The 20,367-nt window shown below is 34.8% G+C and overlaps 1 protein-coding gene across 10 annotated transcripts in view; it reads left to right on the top strand.

Moving 5' to 3' along the window:
* RIMS2 (regulating synaptic membrane exocytosis 2) overlaps positions 1–20,367 on the top strand; it is a 473,080-nt gene that overhangs the window by 49,705 nt on the left and 403,008 nt on the right. For 3 of the 10 annotated variants that reach the window (XM_086741147.1, XM_086741150.1, XM_086741149.1), the window contains exons 2-3: positions 13,543–13,575; positions 13,973–14,059. The exons of the other annotated variants lie outside the window; for them this stretch is intronic. In XM_086741147.1, the coding sequence (XP_086597273.1) occupies positions 13,543–13,575; positions 13,973–14,059 (120 nt within the window). The remainder of the gene's footprint in view (positions 1–13,542; positions 13,576–13,972; positions 14,060–20,367) is intronic. 10 annotated transcript variants of the gene reach the window in all.

The following is a 20,367-nucleotide window of genomic DNA, read 5'->3' on the forward strand; positions in this document are numbered from 1 at the left end:
GGTAGCATTCTGTTTATGCCTCTAGTACAGGTGTAGTTTTGCAAGAATGCGAGATCTGAGGGAATGGAATTTCCTTTTTTCTACCCCCACCTTCCTCCTAGGAGGGCCTTTAACCTATTATGGCCAATCCTAAGTTTCTGGAATCCCAAACTGATCACTCTTGCAAAGAAGTACTGAGTGTTCCAGATAACATGTATGTCAGAGAGAGGGTTCTGGGTTCTTAACTGATTCTTAAATTTTTTCCAAGGAAACGGACAACGAAGAGGGCAGACTTCAGATTCTTCTTTATAATTCCATGGAAGAGACAGTACATCCTTTCATGAAGTTTAGGTTGAGTCAACATTGAAATGTTAATTGTTGAGAGAATACCATAGTTTTATTTAGTTAGAGTATGATGTTTAATTGTACACTTAAAATTTTCATTGGTATTTGGTGAAGAGGTTTAAAGGCTACCAACCTAGACCCTTGATTTTGCCTCTCGCCGTTGGAAGATTTTTTTGCAGTCTGACTAGGAAAGTTAATCTTAGGAAAAAAGAAGAAAGCAAAGTCAGATAGAAAACCATAAGTATGTTACAGTTTCAGTTATACTTTATTTGTTTTTTTAAAAAATCTGTGTTAAAAGTAATGATATTAAAGAAGAATGAAATTAAATGTTTGAACAACCACTATTGATGTAGAATGTAATTTATGTAAGATCTCAGAGGTTAGATTGTTTGTTCAGAGGAATAGTTATACTTGTGTGTGAGCAGTTGTCCTATAAAACCCAATTAAAGGAGTGTAAATAAACAGAGAATTTACTAAATAATAATACAGGTTTTGTTTGGTTATGATCTCTCGTTTTTGGATTCCAGAGTTCTTTCCTGGAGCCTATTAGAGAGTAGATGTTTTGCTTTCATTGAGCAATGGAAATAGTTACACAGATCAGATTAACATTTTGTTCGTCATTCTACGATGCAGAGAAAGATTAAATTTAAGAATTTTTTCACTGACTGTTAAACCAATTTACTGAATAACCTGTAAAAAGACACTGAAGGAAATTAACACTTGAAGAGAGAATAAATATATGATGTCACTACAGCCTTGAAATTTCATACAGCCTGATTCATCAACCTGCATTATACTCTGGAACATCAAATCTAGTGGACCCAAAACATCACACTTTTTGAGTTTTGGTGTGGCAAGATTTTAGTATGCTGAATAAAACCACGACTCACTCAACTAGGAAATGTCTCAGTTAGATTCAGCCGCTGGCTGCTGCAGAGGCTCATATTTGGCAGGAGTTAATGAAAATTAATCAAAATGAAATAGTTTTAGCTTTTAAAACTATTGGTATTCTCAGCCAAAACAAGATATTTTGGAGAGGCTAAGGAATTCTGATCAGAGGCCCTTACATCTTAGTTTGAAAGAAGTAATTTTCATTAATTTTTATAGCAGATCATTTGAATGCTTTTAAGCTTCTGCTTAGTGTGCAATTTGTGAGACAGAAGTTATTTGAAAGTATTTTAGTTCCAGGCCAAAAAAAATCAAAATTGATAAGGATTAATCTCACTAATGTGTTCTGCAAAAGCTTTTCTTTCTTTTTTTTTAAAGTGGTATTTCCTTCATGAGTTAGACCAGAGGAGTTGGTTTCTGTTTAGAATGCTTTTACCAAAGCAGTTCCTCTTTTAAGACAGGTTGTATTCTCTGAACCATGGTTTTAAAACATTAAAAGTTGAAACTAACTGTAGAGACAGTGGAATGTATGCGAATTTATCAGTAATTTCAAATTAGAATCACTGCTTGCTAGTTGTAAATACATCTGTACAACATGAGAAATAAAAATTTCCACAAAAATTATCAATTTAAATAATATCTTCAGACTAGGAGAGCCTCATTCAAATGAGTACAAGACAAGGGAACTAGGAAGAAGATTCAGAAAAAGTAAAGAAAACTTTAGTGTGTTCCAAGTATTATCTAATTTTACTTCACTTTAAAATAAAGATGCAGATAGCAAACAAACCCCAACAAAGTGCTGATCAAAGGATACAGGTAGACAGAAATAGCAGACCATTCTGTAAAAAATAGACTGATATCTTTTATTTCTTAGTGGAACATTGATTCAGGCTTATAAAATGACTGCAAAAGAACATTTCCACTATTGTAATCTGTGTTACTGTAACTAGTTATGCGGACAGTTTATAATAATATTCTATTTATGATTCTAGCTCTTCAATGCATCAAATGAATCACCAGACAACATCTGTTTTTGAAGAAAACCACTTGTGCTTTCTTTCAGTAGCATATAAACTGGGCATTGTATTTACCTCAAACACCTCATGTAGATAGAGAGATTATAACACAGTTAGATGAGATTATATCACAGTAATTTCCAGAGATTTCCCAGATATAGACTAATAAATTCTGTAGAATAAATGAAAAAAGAATTTAAACTGAGCTAAAAGTATTACAATTTGTATTTTTATTCAATTAACTATATTATCAGAAAAAAACCCCAGTATTTGATGTTTTATTCTCATAACAGAAGATCTTAAGAATATTGGAATTATTCCTTTAGAAAGTATTTAAAAAAATTTCTTTAATAATAACGTAATTTCCACCTCTCCAGATTTATGCGAACAGCAACAGCAAATCAGCAAAAATGAATAATTTCTTGATAAATAGGCTGTCAAACATGGCCATATCTATGAAATATGTAATTAAATTTTCTGTTCTTTAACAAGAAGATGGCACAGAAAAGTTTGTGTCAGTAAGAATAACACTTTCCTAGATTAAAATAATCTATTTGAAAGCGTTGTCACAAAATTTGTATGGAACAATAGACTCTGCATTACTTTTGTATTTCTCATTTATTTTTCTTCTCCTGGTTTTTAATTTCCTGTTTAAATCTTAGATTCTAATCTTGTTTTCATAGCAGAAGCTATGTTTTGTTTCTTTTTCGGTAGGGAATTTCTATTTTTCATGTCATTTAGTAAGCCAGCCTTACTGATATAGTACCTACACTGCCAATACCACTGTTTATTATGTGATACTCACTCAGAGCTTTGTGTATGAGTAGATACAGGACATAAGCCTGGCCTACAAAGGGACCCTCTGTAAGACTGATTTCGAAGAGGCTGAGAACAAGAACAAATTTATGGTACTAGTTATTTCTGTTGCTGTGATTTCCTCTGCAAGCAATCCTTCTGTAGGATTGACTACACTGTGGAAGAAATCTGAATCTATTTCATAAAATTAAATGTCACAGTCTGAGGAATACTAACTTACTATCTGTTGTGTAGTTTTTAAGCTCTTTAGCGTACATTATTTTCACCTGGTGAATATACTTTAGCTAACAATGTTATAAAACCCTTAATGACAGGCAAAATAATGTATCAGAACAAAGCCATTACTAATACATTTCAAATGCATTATAGAGTTAAAATTAATTTTAATTTAATTCACCTACTAGCAATTGAGCCCAAGGTTGCATGTTTCACTGTAGCAGCTGGTGACAGTGCAAGCATCTAGGAAAGCACTTTCTGCAGGAGATGCTTGGAATGCCATCTACTGTCGAAGAAGCAAAAAAAACCAAAAACAAACCACCAATCAAAAAAGCAAAACTTGCTTTTTTTTGGAGTAGTTTGTTCTACAATGAAACTCTACTTATATCGTTACATCTATAAATATATTACTTGTGAGACCATATTTTTTTTCAGAATGTTTAAAATATATTATGTAGAATTCAACTAATGCTCTGAAAAGAGATTAAATGTGTTTGATTTCAGTATCCTAGCTTTTCTATGAGTTTTAAAATAAAACTTTCTTCTTTGTTTTATGAGTTCCCTGAGAATTTCAGTCAGTTGCGAAACAGAGTGAAACAAAAGTAAAAAATAGAAATTACATTAAATTAGGAAAGTTGCAATCCAGACACTGTAATAAATAGCCCTTAAAAATCCTTCTGATTAAAATTTTCATTTAAATTGGATGAAATATGAAGAGAAAGACTTTTCTCTGGGGAAAAAAAGGTGGGGTTTTTTTTGTCTTTTTAAGAAAAATAAGTGTAGGACAACAACTATAATGGTACTTGACTATCTGCTACTGAAGTTCACACTGGTAAAATTGTGCATGGAGATTGTAGATTTACTCAAGCTTGAGTAGTCTTGTAAACTTGTATGTTACATCAGAATCTGTTTATGCATGTGTTATTACTATCAATGATATTGGTAAGTGTTTGCATTTTCGTCGTGAAAAAGACAAGATAATTTACAGTCATCATGTTACAGCCATCTTCACTTCTGGATTACTGGAATGCAGCTACTGTGGTATGTGTCACACATCCTGTAGGCAAGACTATAAAACTTTTTTATATTACACAAAATATTAAAATATTACAGTGGTAGACCTCAGAGCTTTTCCAACACTCCTGTGGTGAAACTTGCTTTTTTGGAAGTAACTTGACGTACTTGAGGTACAAGAGTAGAGTATTTGTCTTAAGGATTGTATTGGAGTAAAATTTTCTTTCCAATTGACTGTTACTGCTCTTAAAAATGTAGGGAAAAAACCAAGCAAAACCAAAACCTGGCTAGATTCAAACTAACAACAGTTATAAAGTAAAAGATAATTAGAATTTTCTCCAATTTTATTTAAATATAGATATATTCAAATGAATTCTAGCTGTTAAAAATTAATGTTAGGAGACTGGGTTGTAGTAGTATATGCAACTCAAACATTTTTCAACCCAGTTTTCACCTGAGACTTACTATGGGGTCCCCATAATTACACAGAATTATATTTAGTAACAAATCTTATGTGACAATTGGACAATTTTGCCTGTGTCACTTCTTTGAAAATGAGAGGAAAGTCCAGTACTTTTTCCTGATTTGACTCCTGCTATTTTAGGTTCAATATTCTTTTTCTCTGTAAATCACCTGCCTGAAATAGCCGCATTTCTACAGGATTTATGACAGTAACATTTATTAAATTGGAGATAAAAGGTTAAACTCAAATACAACTGCTATTTTTCAGTGAACTTAAATATACAAGTTTTTAAAGCTTAACCATCTAAAATTTTGTTAACATAGCTTAGAACACCATGAAAAGCTGCTCTTTAAATGAGCCAATAGAAACTGAATAGGTAAACTTATATTAAAAAGAATATTTACTAAGGCTCAAGGACTCCTTAAAAGTTGCTTGCTCTTTTTAACTGTCCTTCACAGCCTTCACATGCATTGATTGGATCCTTGTTCTGCTCTCACTGCATTTCTAACACAGGGTAGTTTTTGATTTTACATGTTGCAAGTCAGCTGGTCTGATCTTGTGGCTGTTACACATGATGTCAGAGATGAACGACTAACGGGTAAAGGATAATTACCCAGAGAAGATCAGACTCCTTGGTGAAACTCCAAGTTCAAGAAAGTTGGTAATGTGATAACCTGAAAAAAGGTTCTGGAACTTTAAGATTGGGAGACTAATATATTTTCTTATGTTAATATTGTTTATACGGGATGAATAACGCTACAGTCTTCTAGCTACTTTTGTTGCCCCTCTTTGACAACTTTGCTTGATCCCAGATTTTCTATTAATTATTGCTTTATAATTTTTGTTTATCCTAGTTTTTGTATGTGCCTCGTTCCCTCAGCAGACACAAGATATCCAAGTGGGAAGCAGCTGGCATATTCCACATGGCAACCAATTATAATGCTGACAGTTACAAATTCCCACTTACTCTGTGATAACCAAAATACTATTTTGTTTGCTAAATATAGGAAAAAGCCGCAGTAGCCTATTTTAAAAAATATGGTAGGTTTGGACAAACACTAGACTTTTAACACTGACCTTTTAATATCACCTCCCTGGTTGAGGCCTCCTGCTTGCAGTTTTGGATAACCTTCAAAAGAGGGCATTGATCCATGAATGAATTACTGGAACTGCACATAAGATCATGGCATCCCGTGTAGTACTTAGTTATTATTACAGTTGTACCGCAGTCATTTTCTCATGTGCTGATTTGTGATTTTGACACTCACTTTGTGGTTTTCCTATCAACACCGTAACAGAAAGGAAAAAGTCTGACCAAGTTAGGAAATGTGTGAGAAATCTGGGGGCTTTCATTTGTAGAACACAATGTCTCTGTCTCTTACTCCAGAAACAAATAATAGGAGTTCTTTTGACCTGAAGAGTTCATATCCTAAGATAAGCAGAGTCTGATTTATTGTGCTGGTTCTGAAATAATCAAAACAGTGTCAGACTCTTCAATTTTGAAGTTGAAAGCACAGGGCTGTTGAGCACTATGGTTTTAGTTGCAGTGAACCACATTTTAGTATGTATGTTCTAAAAATATTAGTGTCAAAATTTAACCTTGAGACTTCTTTGTCTGGAACCTTTGATAAAACCATCCAATTTCTAATTTCCATGTAAATGTCAGAGTAGTTTTAATCTTACAGAATTTGTTATGTTTATGGGTGCTGTTCATCTGGGTTTCATGCAGGGAGCTCATTCAGCTAGGACTATTATACAGGAGCATGTATAAGTCTGTGCTTGTCCATAAAGTGTGTATGATTCTTTCTTGTTGTTTCTCTTGTATCTTTAACATCTTCAGCCTGGACGTCAAGGATGTTTAACCTCTTTATCTTGGATTTAGATATGTTTTAAATTTATTCTATGTCACAGGTATTGTTTCTAGCCCAAGTACGCAGCTTCTCCACCTGCTTGTTCACTAATATGAAATGTCCAGTTACCTCTCAGCTATTGATCTTGGAGATGGTTTTGTGGAAACTGCTGATACTTTTGTTACCAACAGGTCAAAATTAGGCAGGAAAATCACCTACATGCCTTCTTCAGGAAAATCTTTCCCTTGAAAAGACATTACTTTGTTGTCCAAAATATGATCCTTTTAAATTCAACTACCTATACTCTCTAAAGTAACGAAAAACCTGGAGCAGTTATATAAAACAAAGACTTCAGTTTTGACCAAAAATGCTTAAGCTGCGTGTTCTAAGGTGAATGTTCTTATAGCATCAGTAGGATAATCAATGCAGAGAATCAATTCAGTTAATATGTAAATATTTTAGTGTTATCCAATTGACATGGCATTTATATTTAATCTCCTTAACTCTCTTTCCTTCGAGCTAAACATACATACATAGTTTAACTTATCTGTAGTGGTGCCCTCTTTCAACAAAATAGCTGATTTTACACATATTTGTGTAAAATTATGTGACTGTGTTAACTCTACTGCTTTGTATGACTGTGTTAACTCCACTGTTTCATCGAGAGTGGGTGCAGACACAGCAAACAAAGTGGGTGCAGACCAATCTGTTTTACTTTCAGTGCCATTTTCTAGGGTATATTGAGGAGGAAATCTTTCTACAGTAAGAAATATTGGTGATGGTAAGTACTTTTAAAAGATTATGATCATGTACTGTGAGAATGGGATTATAGAAATTCCTGAGAAAGACAGTTACCTACCTTAATCGAAATCTTTTAAAAATGCTGAAGACTAAAATAACTTGCTTTTGCTTTCCTTACTACCTTCCCATGCAGTCTTCAGCGCAGTTGGATAATGCTATATTTTTTTTTAAGATTGTTGCAAAGCATTAATTCAATAATTGCGTTTTTAATCTGTGAAAAGTTTAATGGAGGGATTCAACAGTGATCTCCTTTTTACTCTTTTCCTTTAATGTGCAATCAGGGTTTTGGAAGGTGATGAGCCGCAAAATGCAAAAACCCTAGCTTGTTGGTGGTATTTAGTTAAACATTTCCAATGGCAAGGGTGATTTCTTTCCTTTGTAAGTATGGCAAGGATTTTCCTGTAAGTTTTTACAGACTTTCACAGACATTTGCTAAGCAGCATGTATTATCACAAAACATGAACAAATTTGTTAATCTACTGTGTGTTGGGTACCTACACAGTTTACTGTATTAAGGTAGTTTAAATTGGGTTTTTTTTTGGATCTGCTTATGAATTTTTGTTGAAGTGTCTTTCATTTAAAACCGCGTACCCTAAAGGAAGTAGGTGTCTCTGCCTTTTGGATTGGTTAGAACTTCTTTGGTCAAGTGACGGAAGCATCAGCTTGTAAAGGATGGCTTTAAAAATATCTCCTTGATAGACATTTGTTAGTACTAGACTTTTCATAAGATTTTTCACTTTTATAGTAACTATCACAAGCATCACAAACACAGAGATACCCTCTTTTTACTACTTACAAGACATGGCTTCTGCATAATACTTTTCACCTTTCAGAATACTCCCCAGTGTGGTGTAGTCACAGTAGTCCTATGAATTAGTAGTATCTTCATTTTTAGACTTCTGTGCAAGAAATAGCAGTATCTAACTTAAAATCCATAAACTGACTTTTGTCTTCACTCTTTCTTTTTCACTAGGTTTCATTGAGAGAACATTTGTTAATTTAAAAATTATTTTGGAATAGTTCAAATCTGCTCATAATTGTAGACAGTTACTAAAGAGAGAGAGAGAGAACACTGTCTTCCCTTCAAAGATTGTATGTTGGCATCTTGACTCTTAGAGAGCTACTGGCTCTGTACTCTCATCTGGGATAGTGGGGTCTGGAATGCAAAGAAGAACAAATGCAAATCCTGAGGATAGTATTCAGTTCAATTCACTTTCTAATGTATGTTGGTGTCAAGTAGTTAGCATTCATGCTGTTGTTTTTATCTGAAAGATAGCAGCTCTATAGATTGTCTCAAATCTATATTTGAGACAAAATTATTTCCTGCATTCTTCTCTCAATTATTCTCTACTTCTTTGCTGTGAACACAGCTGGAGATCAACGTCAGTATTGTATCTGTAGAGGAAGCAAAACGTGAAGATTCTTTTTATAGACCTAAGACTCTCCTTGTTCCTGTAGCATTTGCTCTAGGAAAACCAGATAGTTCGTGTATTAATATTTAATCTTAATTCTTAATCAAGTTCAGTGTAACATGCATTGCTCATTGAGACTACTGTACATATATTCTGCTTGGAGTTTTGGGCCATTAAGCTCTATGTTCTCTAAACTTAAAATGTACAAGTGCCCCTCTCTCTGTGCTTCATAGGCAATATATTTAATAAAAATAGCTACTATAGAGGCATCAACAACTTAATTAAATTGATACCGACAATATCAATTGCAACATTAATTGTAATAATGAATAAAATTTTAGATGTTTTTATTTATGGAGGAAGGAAATCAAAATCCCAAAAGATTGTTTTGTATTTCCAATCCTCTTAGCTTAATAAAAGGGCAATGAAAAACTACTATCCCAGTCTAACCTCTTGTAGACACCTCACTGAGGTGGTTAAGAGATAAGGGGTGTGCTTTCGATCCCCTCAGCCTAAGGGGAGCATAGAAAGCTACTGAGTGAAGGACTGTAACTACTGGTGTGTAACATTTTTAAATGAAAGTGACTGCGTTACATGTTTTATGCTCAACTCAATAATTCTAAGAGACATTAGGTACACCTAGACTATTCCTCAGATGAGATCTCCTTGTGCTTTTAGATCCATAGATGGCAAAGTTGTGAATCTTGAAAGCGTTGTTGGGTTTGAGAGAGATATTAGGATGTTTATCCCTGCCAAGGATGGCTGATTCTCAAATCTGGCTCTCCCTAGACTTCACTGGAGATGAACTAGATACGTGTTTCATTTCAGATATCTGGGAGGTGTTGAGTGTGTTTTGTGAATAATTTTCATGGATTTAGTCACCTAAATTCTGCCCACATGTTTTTGTGGCTGTGCACTCAAGTATGTGGAATTAGAGGAGAGGTCTGGTCAAAGAGTGCTTGTTGGTTTAACTGTGACCAACGCATCTTTTGGGAACGATAGCTTATGGTTTTAGCATAGTAGATTTTAGAGAAGGGCTTTTACTGATGGCAGTAGATTAACAAATAGAAAAGTATCAGGAGTTTAAAGGGCTAAGAAAATTTTTGTGTTAATGTTTTTACTCCCTCTTCTCCTGCTTCCATTTTTCTTGTTCTCTTCCCTCTTCTTCCTATTCTGTCCTATTCATTCTCTGTGCCAGTGGGACTAGCCGTGATCTTTGAGGAAATTTTTAGTACCTGGAGAGGATCTAACAAGAAAAAGTGTTTTCTGAGATTTGAGATCTAAGCTAATGATGTTACCTGGAAAAGATCAAAGGGATCTGGCACTTGCACTGTGTAGGCTTGCAGAGGAACACAGGAGGAATGGTACTATGAATGTTTCAAAGCACAAAGTGCATGAATGTTTCCCAATGACAAAGTGCAAGGCTCAAAAATTCTTTATTGTTGACAAGTAGAAAAATCCTGGCTTGTTTTCAAGTGAAGCAGCATATGGAGTTATGATCTATGCAAAAAAGTTGTGATGAAGGCTTCAGACTCTTTTAACATTTTATAATTAATTTGGTCTTTGTGCAGAGTGTAAAGTGAATTCCTGTAATGACAGAAATAATAAAAATTGAAAATATGTGGCGGAGTATTTAATATTCTTCACTGTTAGAATGCATTGCCCCAGTCACTGTTGATCAGACACGTTATCTGCAGCCTGATGGTGGTTTTAGTAAACAAGTATCAATTGGAAATTGTTTCTAGTGGAGAACTGGAACTGGCATTGTTCTTGGCAGAGTTTTTAGAGGATAAGGTTGAAAAGATGTGAGAAGCTGGTCTGGAAAAAGCAGAATGTAGTCATACTGCTTGGGGTTTTTCAGTTAGTTTGTTGAGCAGATAGAGGCTTGAGGGGTTTTTGACCTGTCAATCCAATCTTATTAAGCAATTATTAGCTGCTGATTTTTGAAAGGAAGGGAGAAAGCAATGCATTTATATGGGAGTACATGTTCTATTACAACACAAAGCAGTTCTTGTAACCAAAGGAAGTACAACTGTACATCTGTATGTAGACAGAATTTAAGAATCTGGAATGTCTTCAGTCCTCTCTTTTTTTTTTTTTTTTTTTTCCTAGACAAAGCTATTAAACCACAGTTTTATTAAAAATACATTCTGTGTATTTCATCTAGTATGTCATTATTTCTATCAGTTACTACAACTTCTACTCCTAATTTCATCTGAGAGAAGAGTCCTTTGGAAAAAGAGTAGGGGGCATTAGCCTGTGGTTTGCTGATTTAGATCCAGAATCCCTACCTGTTCCTTGACCTTGAAAGATAAATGTCTGTACTGTAGACCTGAAGGGTCCAGGCCTGTTGATCCACAACATCAATGTTAGTTTAATTTCATGTGGTAGAACCTTTTCTTTTCAATAGATTTTTTTCATTATTTCTTTTTAAATTGTAGCTTGCCCTCCATGGTTGTTGTAAAGTCAAGGAAGTTCATTGCCTAATCCAGGGACTGAAGGATGTATGGAGAGTGCTCAAGGAATGCGTCACAGTTATATAATAATGGAAGCTGTTGTCCTCATGTAACTGCAGTCTTGGAAATCGCATAGTGAGACACAGAGTTGTAGGAGGAGAAAAGATTATTTCATAGGAGACATATTTTGAATTGTGGGGTCAAATTATATCCTGACTTAGAACACAGTGTTCCTATAAAATACTGGGAAAATAATTTTAAATGCAAACTTTCTAAGTGTCTACTAATGGGCATTTTTTTTTTTTAAATGGTGCTGAACTGAATATCTGATTGTAAGGTTTTCAAAAGTACCAAGGGTTTGCAGCTGCAATGGAAGTTACCAAACATATACTATTATATAAAGAGGCTAGATCCTCTTGAAAAACAAAACAAAACAAATATTTCAAATGGCACATTCAGAATTAGTGTGCACTATGGCAATTTTGATCTTACTCTGATTTGACTTCAGTTCCACATGTGGAAAAAAATGACAATGGTCACTATCCAAGTTGAATCTGATTATGTGATGTGCTCAGATTTCCTCTGTTTAGTTTAATAGAAAAATTCACAATGAAGTAATAGCTTGAAGTGTCCAGTAAATATGTTTGGGAGTCATGTATGGAGAGGAATCTAAGGAACCATGGATTAGCTGCATACGCAGTTTTCTTTGTCCAGTTACGAGGGGGGTGATATTTACGCTATCTAGCTCTAGGCATTTGACTTAGGAGCTCTCAATCATTGTCTGGGAGTGTTTTCTTCTCCCAGTTGACCATATAAAGCTTTTATGCTCTTAATGTTGGGGTATCTGAGTTAAATGTCCTAAGCTTCCCAGTGAAGAAAGTATGGATATACGTTGGTTTCCTGCCGCTCCCATCCCTCCTCCTTTGAATTTCCTGTGTCGAAAAAATAGTATGGAATCTCTTGGTGAAAGATAGTATTATGATTAGGATGCATGGTAGAGTGGAATTGCAACTGCATGAGAAATCTTTCTTTTCGTATCTCTTAATTTTGGAGTATATCTGCTTGGTGGGTTTTTTATGGTGGGGGCATTGTGTGGTTTTTAAATTTTTTTTGTCCTAGAACATTTCTTTGTATATAAATTTCTAAAGTGCTGAAAAGGCAAAACCATACTAGAAGACTTTTTACTGTGTGCTGCATGTTCAGTTTTCCCTTTCTGTAGTCAGTTTTGGAAAGTTTTTAGTGTGTCTTAGTGTCCACCTATCCACTTACTTAGTTCTTGTGTAGTCACTGAATCCTGTTTATGGAGGTATTCACTGTGATATCATGTGGAGCTGTTTTGGTGAGCTTTAATTTTCTGCCCAGCATTAAGTATCTGCTTAAATTGGGAGCCTGCACTCCCTGTTTATTTAGGTAAGAGACTATTCTCTACAGGGACATTCAGATTATCTATTTAAGAACCTGCTTGGGTTTTTTGAACATACAGGGAAGCCAGATCCTAGCTTAATATTTAATACACATATCTGCAATTAGAGGATGTAAATATTCCTGTGAGTGTATGTTTCCATTCTTGAGTTTGGTGGAGAGGAATTGCATAGAACACTGACTTACTCACTCAAATTAAAGCATGTAATACAGCTAGACTATTTTCCTAAAGAGAATGGACAAATATTAATCAGTCCTATACAGAGCTACTGTATGTATGATCTAGTTATTTCTTTTAGCAAGTCCTAGTAAATTTTACTCAGAATAAAACTCCTTAGCTTTCCCTCCTTGGTTTTTGGAGTTATGTTGTATGCAGATCTTGTTATCATTGTAGGTTAATAAATATAGTGCAGGTTTTCTTTTAATCTATTAGTTCAGGATATTGCATTTAGAATGGCACGTTACATGTTATAAATTCACCTTTAATTATGGTAGGCAATTTGATTGTAAATACGGAAAAAAAAATAGATTATAGTTAACATAATCAAAACACCTTCCTTTGCTGAATATTTTGCTGGAAATGTTCTAACACGATATTCTGTCCAAAGGATTGGAAGCTAGTTATAGAACATTACTGATTTCATTTTGTAACTGGAAGTTTTAGATACTTGGCATTCCCCATTTTTAATCCTAACTGGAAATAAGCACAGAATACAACTTAATATAAATATATGACAAATATTAAATGAATTCTCTTTAATTCACAGTAAGAACTTCCCCTTGCCCATTTGATACAGATTATAGAAATTCAGGGTAGTTGTTTTCCAACACGTTGCACTCAGTTGTGCAAACTTATCTTTTTAGGGTCAAAGAAGAGCAAAAACCACAGCTGACACAGTAAGTAAAACATCTTAAAAATGCCGTAGGCTTGACTTTTCTACCTTTGCCATGTTCTGCTTTCTGCACCTTCGATGGTATTAGCCTTCACTAATACCTGACAGGCTGCAGGTAGTTTGTCATCTGCTTCCTGACTGGCTTGTAAGAGAGCTGCCTGCAGCTTCTTACTTCATCCACCTGTTAGCTGGATGTAGGTTCTTGCTGCCTGCTTGTGAACTGGTGACCTGTAAAACTTTATTTCCCTTACATCCTTAGTGGCTGACTTAGTACTGCAGTTAACATTCCCATTGGCTCCAGCTTTTCCGCCTGTGTATTTCTATTGACGTTGGATAAGAAAACATTTAAACTAGTGTGGTTTTATTGGTTATTCAGTCACATTATTTGCTTATTTAAACAGGTGGTTTCCCTTTAGTGGGATCACTGAGCTGGTAAATAACGTTCTTCAACCACAGCAAAAACAACAAAATGAGAAGGAGCCCCAGACGTAAGTAAGCTGCTCTCTGTAGACTAAGTAATGTCTGTATAGCATTAGAACATACTGGAGAGTATGTTTGAAATAATTGCCCGTTTAGAACATCTGGCTGAGGGCATTTTACAAGCTGACACTGTTTGCTTTCCAACCTCTCATTTGCAAAGGGAAAACTGAAAATCACGTTGTACTCTCCTTATCACTAACCTCAGTGATTACATTGGAATCCAATCTGAGGAGTTACTACTGCTCCCTTTGCCTTTTTCTGCAAATGCTCCATATGTGAAACTCCCCGTGAAGTGGTGTTTTCTGTGCATGAGGAGCTGGAATGATAAGACATGTAGTATTATATATAGCATGTCTATGCCCATGCATGGTATTGTCATATTGGTCATGCATAGAATGCTGTACAAATCTACATAATATGTATGAACAGCTTTTTGAGGACCAGGAAAATGTAATTTCATTTTTTTTTTTTCATGCTTCTAAAATATCTGTGAAGTTTCAAAACTTTAGCAGATATAAGGTGAAATCTTGGTTCTGTCAAAGCGGAGGGAATTCTAACTTTGATGGGGCCAGTATTTCATCCATGGACCTTTTACAGTGCTAAGCCAGTATGACAGCCATATGAAAAATTTTTCTTTTCTTGCTATCTGGAAATTTTAACATTTACCAGAAACTGGCAAAGCTAGGACATTCAGTCTGAGAGTAGAACTTAAGGTATGGAGCTGAAAATATTGTTTTCATAATGAGAAACTAAAAATATTTATTATTTCAAGTTTTCAAATTCTTAAAATGTGACTTCTGATATTATTTAAGTTTCAAACAGTTAAGTTGCTGTCTTTTCTTTCTTCTAAGGGGGAATGCCTTATAAGTTCACATGATAAAAGAAATGTTTCCTTTTGAACCCATGCATAACTGGTTTAAAACATGCATATTATTTGTTATTAATTATTTTCCAGTCAGAATCAGTTTTTGTTTATTTTACAATTTGTATATTTAAGTGGAGTTTCATTCTTGCAGGCCATGAAGGCTGTGAATTATTTTTTGAGGATACACAGTGAGAATTTTTCACAAAGTTAAACGGAGAAACGTTTCTGATATCCTCACTTAAGTTCTCATAAAGTTGCATATAATGTTAATAGTGAAGTTTTTCTTTAGGTACTGGCACTATGACATTTTGTTCACAACACCTCAGTACCTCCTTTGTATTCCCAGTTTCCTTAATGCAGCAAAGTTTGTTCTGTTTACCAGTGTTGTACGTATGAAGCATATGGCTTTGAAGAAACTGAAAATACTCTACACTCAGTGTAAACAGTTGAATTATAGTTGCCAAAAAGTGTTTATAAATGGTTGCTGTTATTACAGAAGGATTTTTTTGAGCAATAGTCTCTTTGGTAACTGGCTTTGTTCATTGTTTTTATTAAATAACTAAGAAATGTATTCAGCTGTGTATTTTTCACAGATGCACAAGGCTGGGAGAAGTGTAACATCTAATAGCAGGATTATATTCCAAAATTATCCTGAAAAATCCAAGCTATGGTTATGATGCCATTCTAAAGGATAAATGCAAGGTGGTGTAGTTATGTAGGGATAGTTTATGTGGTTGACACAGGATAGAGAAAAATGCTGTGAGTAGAAGTTCTTTGGCAGAGACTCTGTGAGCCATAATAGCGTGTAAGTTGAGCAGGAGCTGGTGTTGTGAAAGAGATAAATATCATACTGGAATGTATAGACACTAGCCTGGAAGTGCTGTGAAGAAGTTTTCACTCTCCTAAGCTTTGGTAAGGTCTCACCTGGAATAGCATGCCCTCTTTTGAACGCTGTCCTTCAAAAATGATATGCAGCAGCTGGGATTCAGTGGAGAGCAATAAGAATGATTAATCAGATATCTAAGAAACATGGATGTATAAGGAAAAATTGAATTGTATGAGGTGATTTAGCCTCGTGAAAAGAAAATCCCGGGGGACAGAGATGGACAAATCTTTAATTATGCAGAAAGTTGCTGAAAAATGGAAGGAAATAATATCTCCTTCATGCTTCTGCTGGTGAAGCAGAAAGAAGCAAACTTAATTTGCATCAGGGAGGATTCAGCTTGGTAGGGAAAACTTTTTAATGGAAAGAAAACTTAAAATGCTTGCATAGTTTGCCTAGGGCTTGTGTGGAAGCTGTGTCACTGAAAATCTTAAGGAGTGGGTTTGGCCAATATCTGTTAGAAGAGACGCAAGTGTAGCTGGTCCTGCACTGGGACAAGAGAATGGACTAAGTGACTTTTTAAAAAGTGTCTTCCAACACTGTTTATTTCTGATAATTTCATTAATGAATTAATGAAAAGGATTTATTTTTGTGAGTATTGTAACTTTCAGGGAGAAAATAGAAAATAAAATAGAAGTACTAAGGGTGTAACTTCTTTATTTAAATGATTTTTCTGACTTTAGTGGCTTGCAGAGAACTGTTGTACCTGGAAGCATTGTGGGACACTGGGGAGCAGCATGGAACTCTGTATGTCTGAAGAAGAAATTTTTACCATTATCCATACATATCGGGATGTTTTCCACCTGAAATCATTGTCAGTATCTGAGTCTGTAATGGATTTCAAGATATGTCTGTCTGTCCAATTTTACTTAAAAAAAATTTGAATTTCTTCAGATTATTTACTCCAAATGTGATAGGAAGCCAGCATAAAGAACTATTTAATGAAATTTACACTATATATAGTTAGCCATTTTATTTGCAGTATGTGTTGTTCCTGTTCAGTATGGTTTTTAATAGAACCTGTTGAAAATAACGCCTTCCACTTGAAGGAATATTTTTTTTTAAAGCGAAAAATATGTATCTGCAGCCAATATACTTGTGAAATTGGAGTCATGAGAAGTCTAGCACTCTACGGTGTTTATTTTCTTAGGCAGTAATATGGAAAGAAAACGGAGAGTAAATGAGCTAAAAATAAAATGATAATTTGCAGTGTTAAAAAATAAACAAGGAGATTGTAGCTATTTTCAATTAATATATAAATCCACAAAACAACTTCTTAACTAGAAAACTGTTTTTGTCTTCATAATAAAGTAAATACAAGGTACCTAAATTTAACAGTCTCGTAACTGGAAGAGTCGTGGTCAGTCATGAGAATCACACAGCAGAAATTATTTATCATTTGCAGCATAAGATTATGGTTGCTCGACCTGTAAAAATGCCCTGGACTTTTTTTTCAGATTTTTTCCTCACAATATTTGATACAAGAAAGACTTATGTTGGTTAGGTTGTTCACAATGTTAGTGAGGTCAAGATAGTAGTCATGAATAATATGGTGGAACTCAGTTTTATCAGAAGGCAACAATAAATATGTTGGGGAGAGGTAAATATAGTCGTAATAAGAAATATATTTCTATATTTAGCTTGGAATCCAACTGATCTATTTTAATACTAAAATGTATACCGATTTGTAAATCTGCAGATGAGCTCACAGAATGTGGTAGTTCAAAGATAATAGATTTCATATTCATGATAAATTAAGAAAACTTATTAATAAGGAATTTGAAAATTCTCAGGGACAATATGAGGAACCTGTTGTTTAAGAAAATGTCTGTTTGTGAAAAAAAAAAGTAATCTTTAAACAAAAATCAAGTAATATGGTAAAATGAGGAATTCTTCAAGCATCTGGTGTTGAAAACCAGACTTGCAAGTAGAAAGAGAAGAACACAACCAAAAATCTTTAGCTGGGCAGCACTTAGCATTATGGGCAAAAAGAAGATGAGAAAAGCCCCAAAACTGAGATAATCCAAGTATACGTACTTTACTCAAATAAGAAATTGGATAAAACGGTAATAAAGGAAAATAATTCCACTAATTTATAAGATAGGGATGAAATGGTGCTATATCCTACTATTCAGTATACTAAAATCTCTAGATATTTTGTGTTACGCAGCATAGTAAGAAGTTTAAAAAAACTTGTATGATGGAAGAACAGAATGTTTCTGTATGCGCAAATAAACCCATTTCTATCTAGACAATACAGACTGCAATATGTTGTAACACAATTACAGCAACTCCTAAAAGCTTTGTGTGAGAGTATTTTCTCTGTTATAATTTTTGAAATTTCTCAGAGTTTATGGATGTCACAGGCTGTGTTATTACTAATATGCTGACAACATCCTGCTTTGAACTGCTTTCCAAAAGAAATGGACAGTACCCCTAGAGGGATGGCAGGTTGTCTGAATGAGATAAGCAAACAGATTTAGAAAATGCTGGTTTAAGCTGTTGCTTAGGACAGGCGTGATACTCTTACTAGAATAAGAGGAAAGCACGTTAAGCATGCAGCTGAATCAGTGGCCTCAGTCTCCAATGGAACCTGCCTTCATGCCAGTCACAAATGGGGTTCTTGCAAGACATAGAGGCTATCCACTCATTTTGGCACTGACCATGATGGAAGTTTTTATTTTTTTTTCCAAAGAAGATACAAAAAATAAAGAATACAGGAAGTGGTATCACACTGATGAATAATGACCAGGTTCAGGATTCTCCTTGTGAACACAGTGAATACCAATGTCTGAATTTCCATGGGCTCTATATTATCTAAGTCACTTGCTTTAAATAGTTCTTTGCCCTCTAGTAATTATTTCTTGCTGATTCAATAGTCCCATTTGGAATATAGGCTCAGTATAAAAACTTCACCATATGGAAATACAGTTAAGGTGCTTGAAACTGAAGGGAAGCTTGGGAGCTCAGCAGTTCTGCAGCATTCCTGCATAGTCAGAATCCTAGTCTGAAACCTAAAGGAGAAAACCATATGGTAGAGCCAGACTGTGTTTGGTGTATGATCTGGAGGTGTAATGATGTGATTTGGTGTCATCGTTTAACCCCAGCTGGCAACTAAGCACCACACAGTCGCTCACCTACTCCCCCTCAATAGGCTGGAGGAGAGAATTGGAAGGATTACTGCATTCTGTTAACAACTCTTCATCCTGCCACAATTTGAAGACCAGGTAGAAATGGTGATAGTACTTTCAATAACAACTTGAGTCAGACCAAGATGTGGTAATTAATGAGGTAACAGATATCACAAATCTCTAAAAGGAAATGTGGGGTTTTTTTTCTTGCAATGTAGAACACAATTAACAAAGCTTTTACATTTTTTGAGTGTATGAAAAAAAGTGTCTTAAATGTCCTTGTAAATAAAAAATACAGCCATGTACGAGGAAGGATCTGAAGTCAGCAAGAGAGTATGAAGTTGTATGTTTGTTTTATTTGTGACTGTGAAAGCAGAAAGGGTTGTTTATTGTTTCCTTATACACAGAGATCTGTACTGTAGAGTAAACATGCAGATAGAACCCCTGCAGTGTGTGGAAAATTGAGATCTGCAGTGTGCAATTGTCATCACTAACTGAAGTACTTCTGGGCTCTGGTTAGAAGAAACATTTTCATAGACTGTCTTTTCCAAATTCAAGATTTCCATTTTTCTATTTCAAAGATGTCTGTGTCCATCTTTCTCTGGCAAGTTTTATCTCCCAGTGTATTTTCTTTTGGCTCTCGGAGCTTGCCCACTCTATTAGTTTTCTTCCCCATGGAAATCAGTTGTCAGTATTTTCTAAGATGCATATATATGAACATGGGACCATGAGGCTGAGCTGTCGAAAACACTAATTACACACGATTCATGTCTTACAATTATTGTAGTGGCTGCCACTTGTATCATCAGGGATGTTGATGGTCATGAACTTCTGAAAGCAAACGCTTTAATGTCTTCAGTCTGCGATGTTTGCCTTAGTGAGATATTCACCAATTTTTGTGATGTTGAAACATTTTAAATTTCAGTTGATACTAGTGGATTTGAAGAACAGCTCAACACATAATGGTGTTATCTGTATTATCTAGTTTAAAATGTGTTAAAATAGATTCTTATTAGTTAGTGTTCTTTTTTTCGCTGAGGTTTCCAGGAAAATATAAGAAGCTTAGCAGTCAGACTCACAAAATCAACAGATGTTAGAACTTGTGACTTAAATGGAATTGATATAGATATAGAAAAAAAAATATATATTCACACACACGCACATGCGTGCACATACAGATATATATAGTGTGTGTCTTAAGTCTCTTCCCTGAAAAGATGCTTCTGTGAATCATGTTTCTAGCCTAGTAGCACTGTAAATGTAATGAGTATTTTCAGGAAGTGCTCACGCAAGACAGCAGAGACATGTTTATCTTCATCACTTGGGCAATATTTTTATGGCACGGTTAACTTGGGCTCATTTTGGCATTACAGCTTCTGTTTTCACATTAAAACTGCTGACTTGAGCTCCCTGTTGTGCTCAAATCTTAAATAGACT

Source organism: Chlamydotis macqueenii, chromosome 2, assembly GCF_036417535.1.
Source record: "Chlamydotis macqueenii isolate bChlMac1 chromosome 2, bChlMac1.mat, whole genome shotgun sequence".
In the NCBI taxonomy this organism is placed as follows: domain Eukaryota; kingdom Metazoa; phylum Chordata; class Aves; order Otidiformes; family Otididae; genus Chlamydotis; species Chlamydotis macqueenii.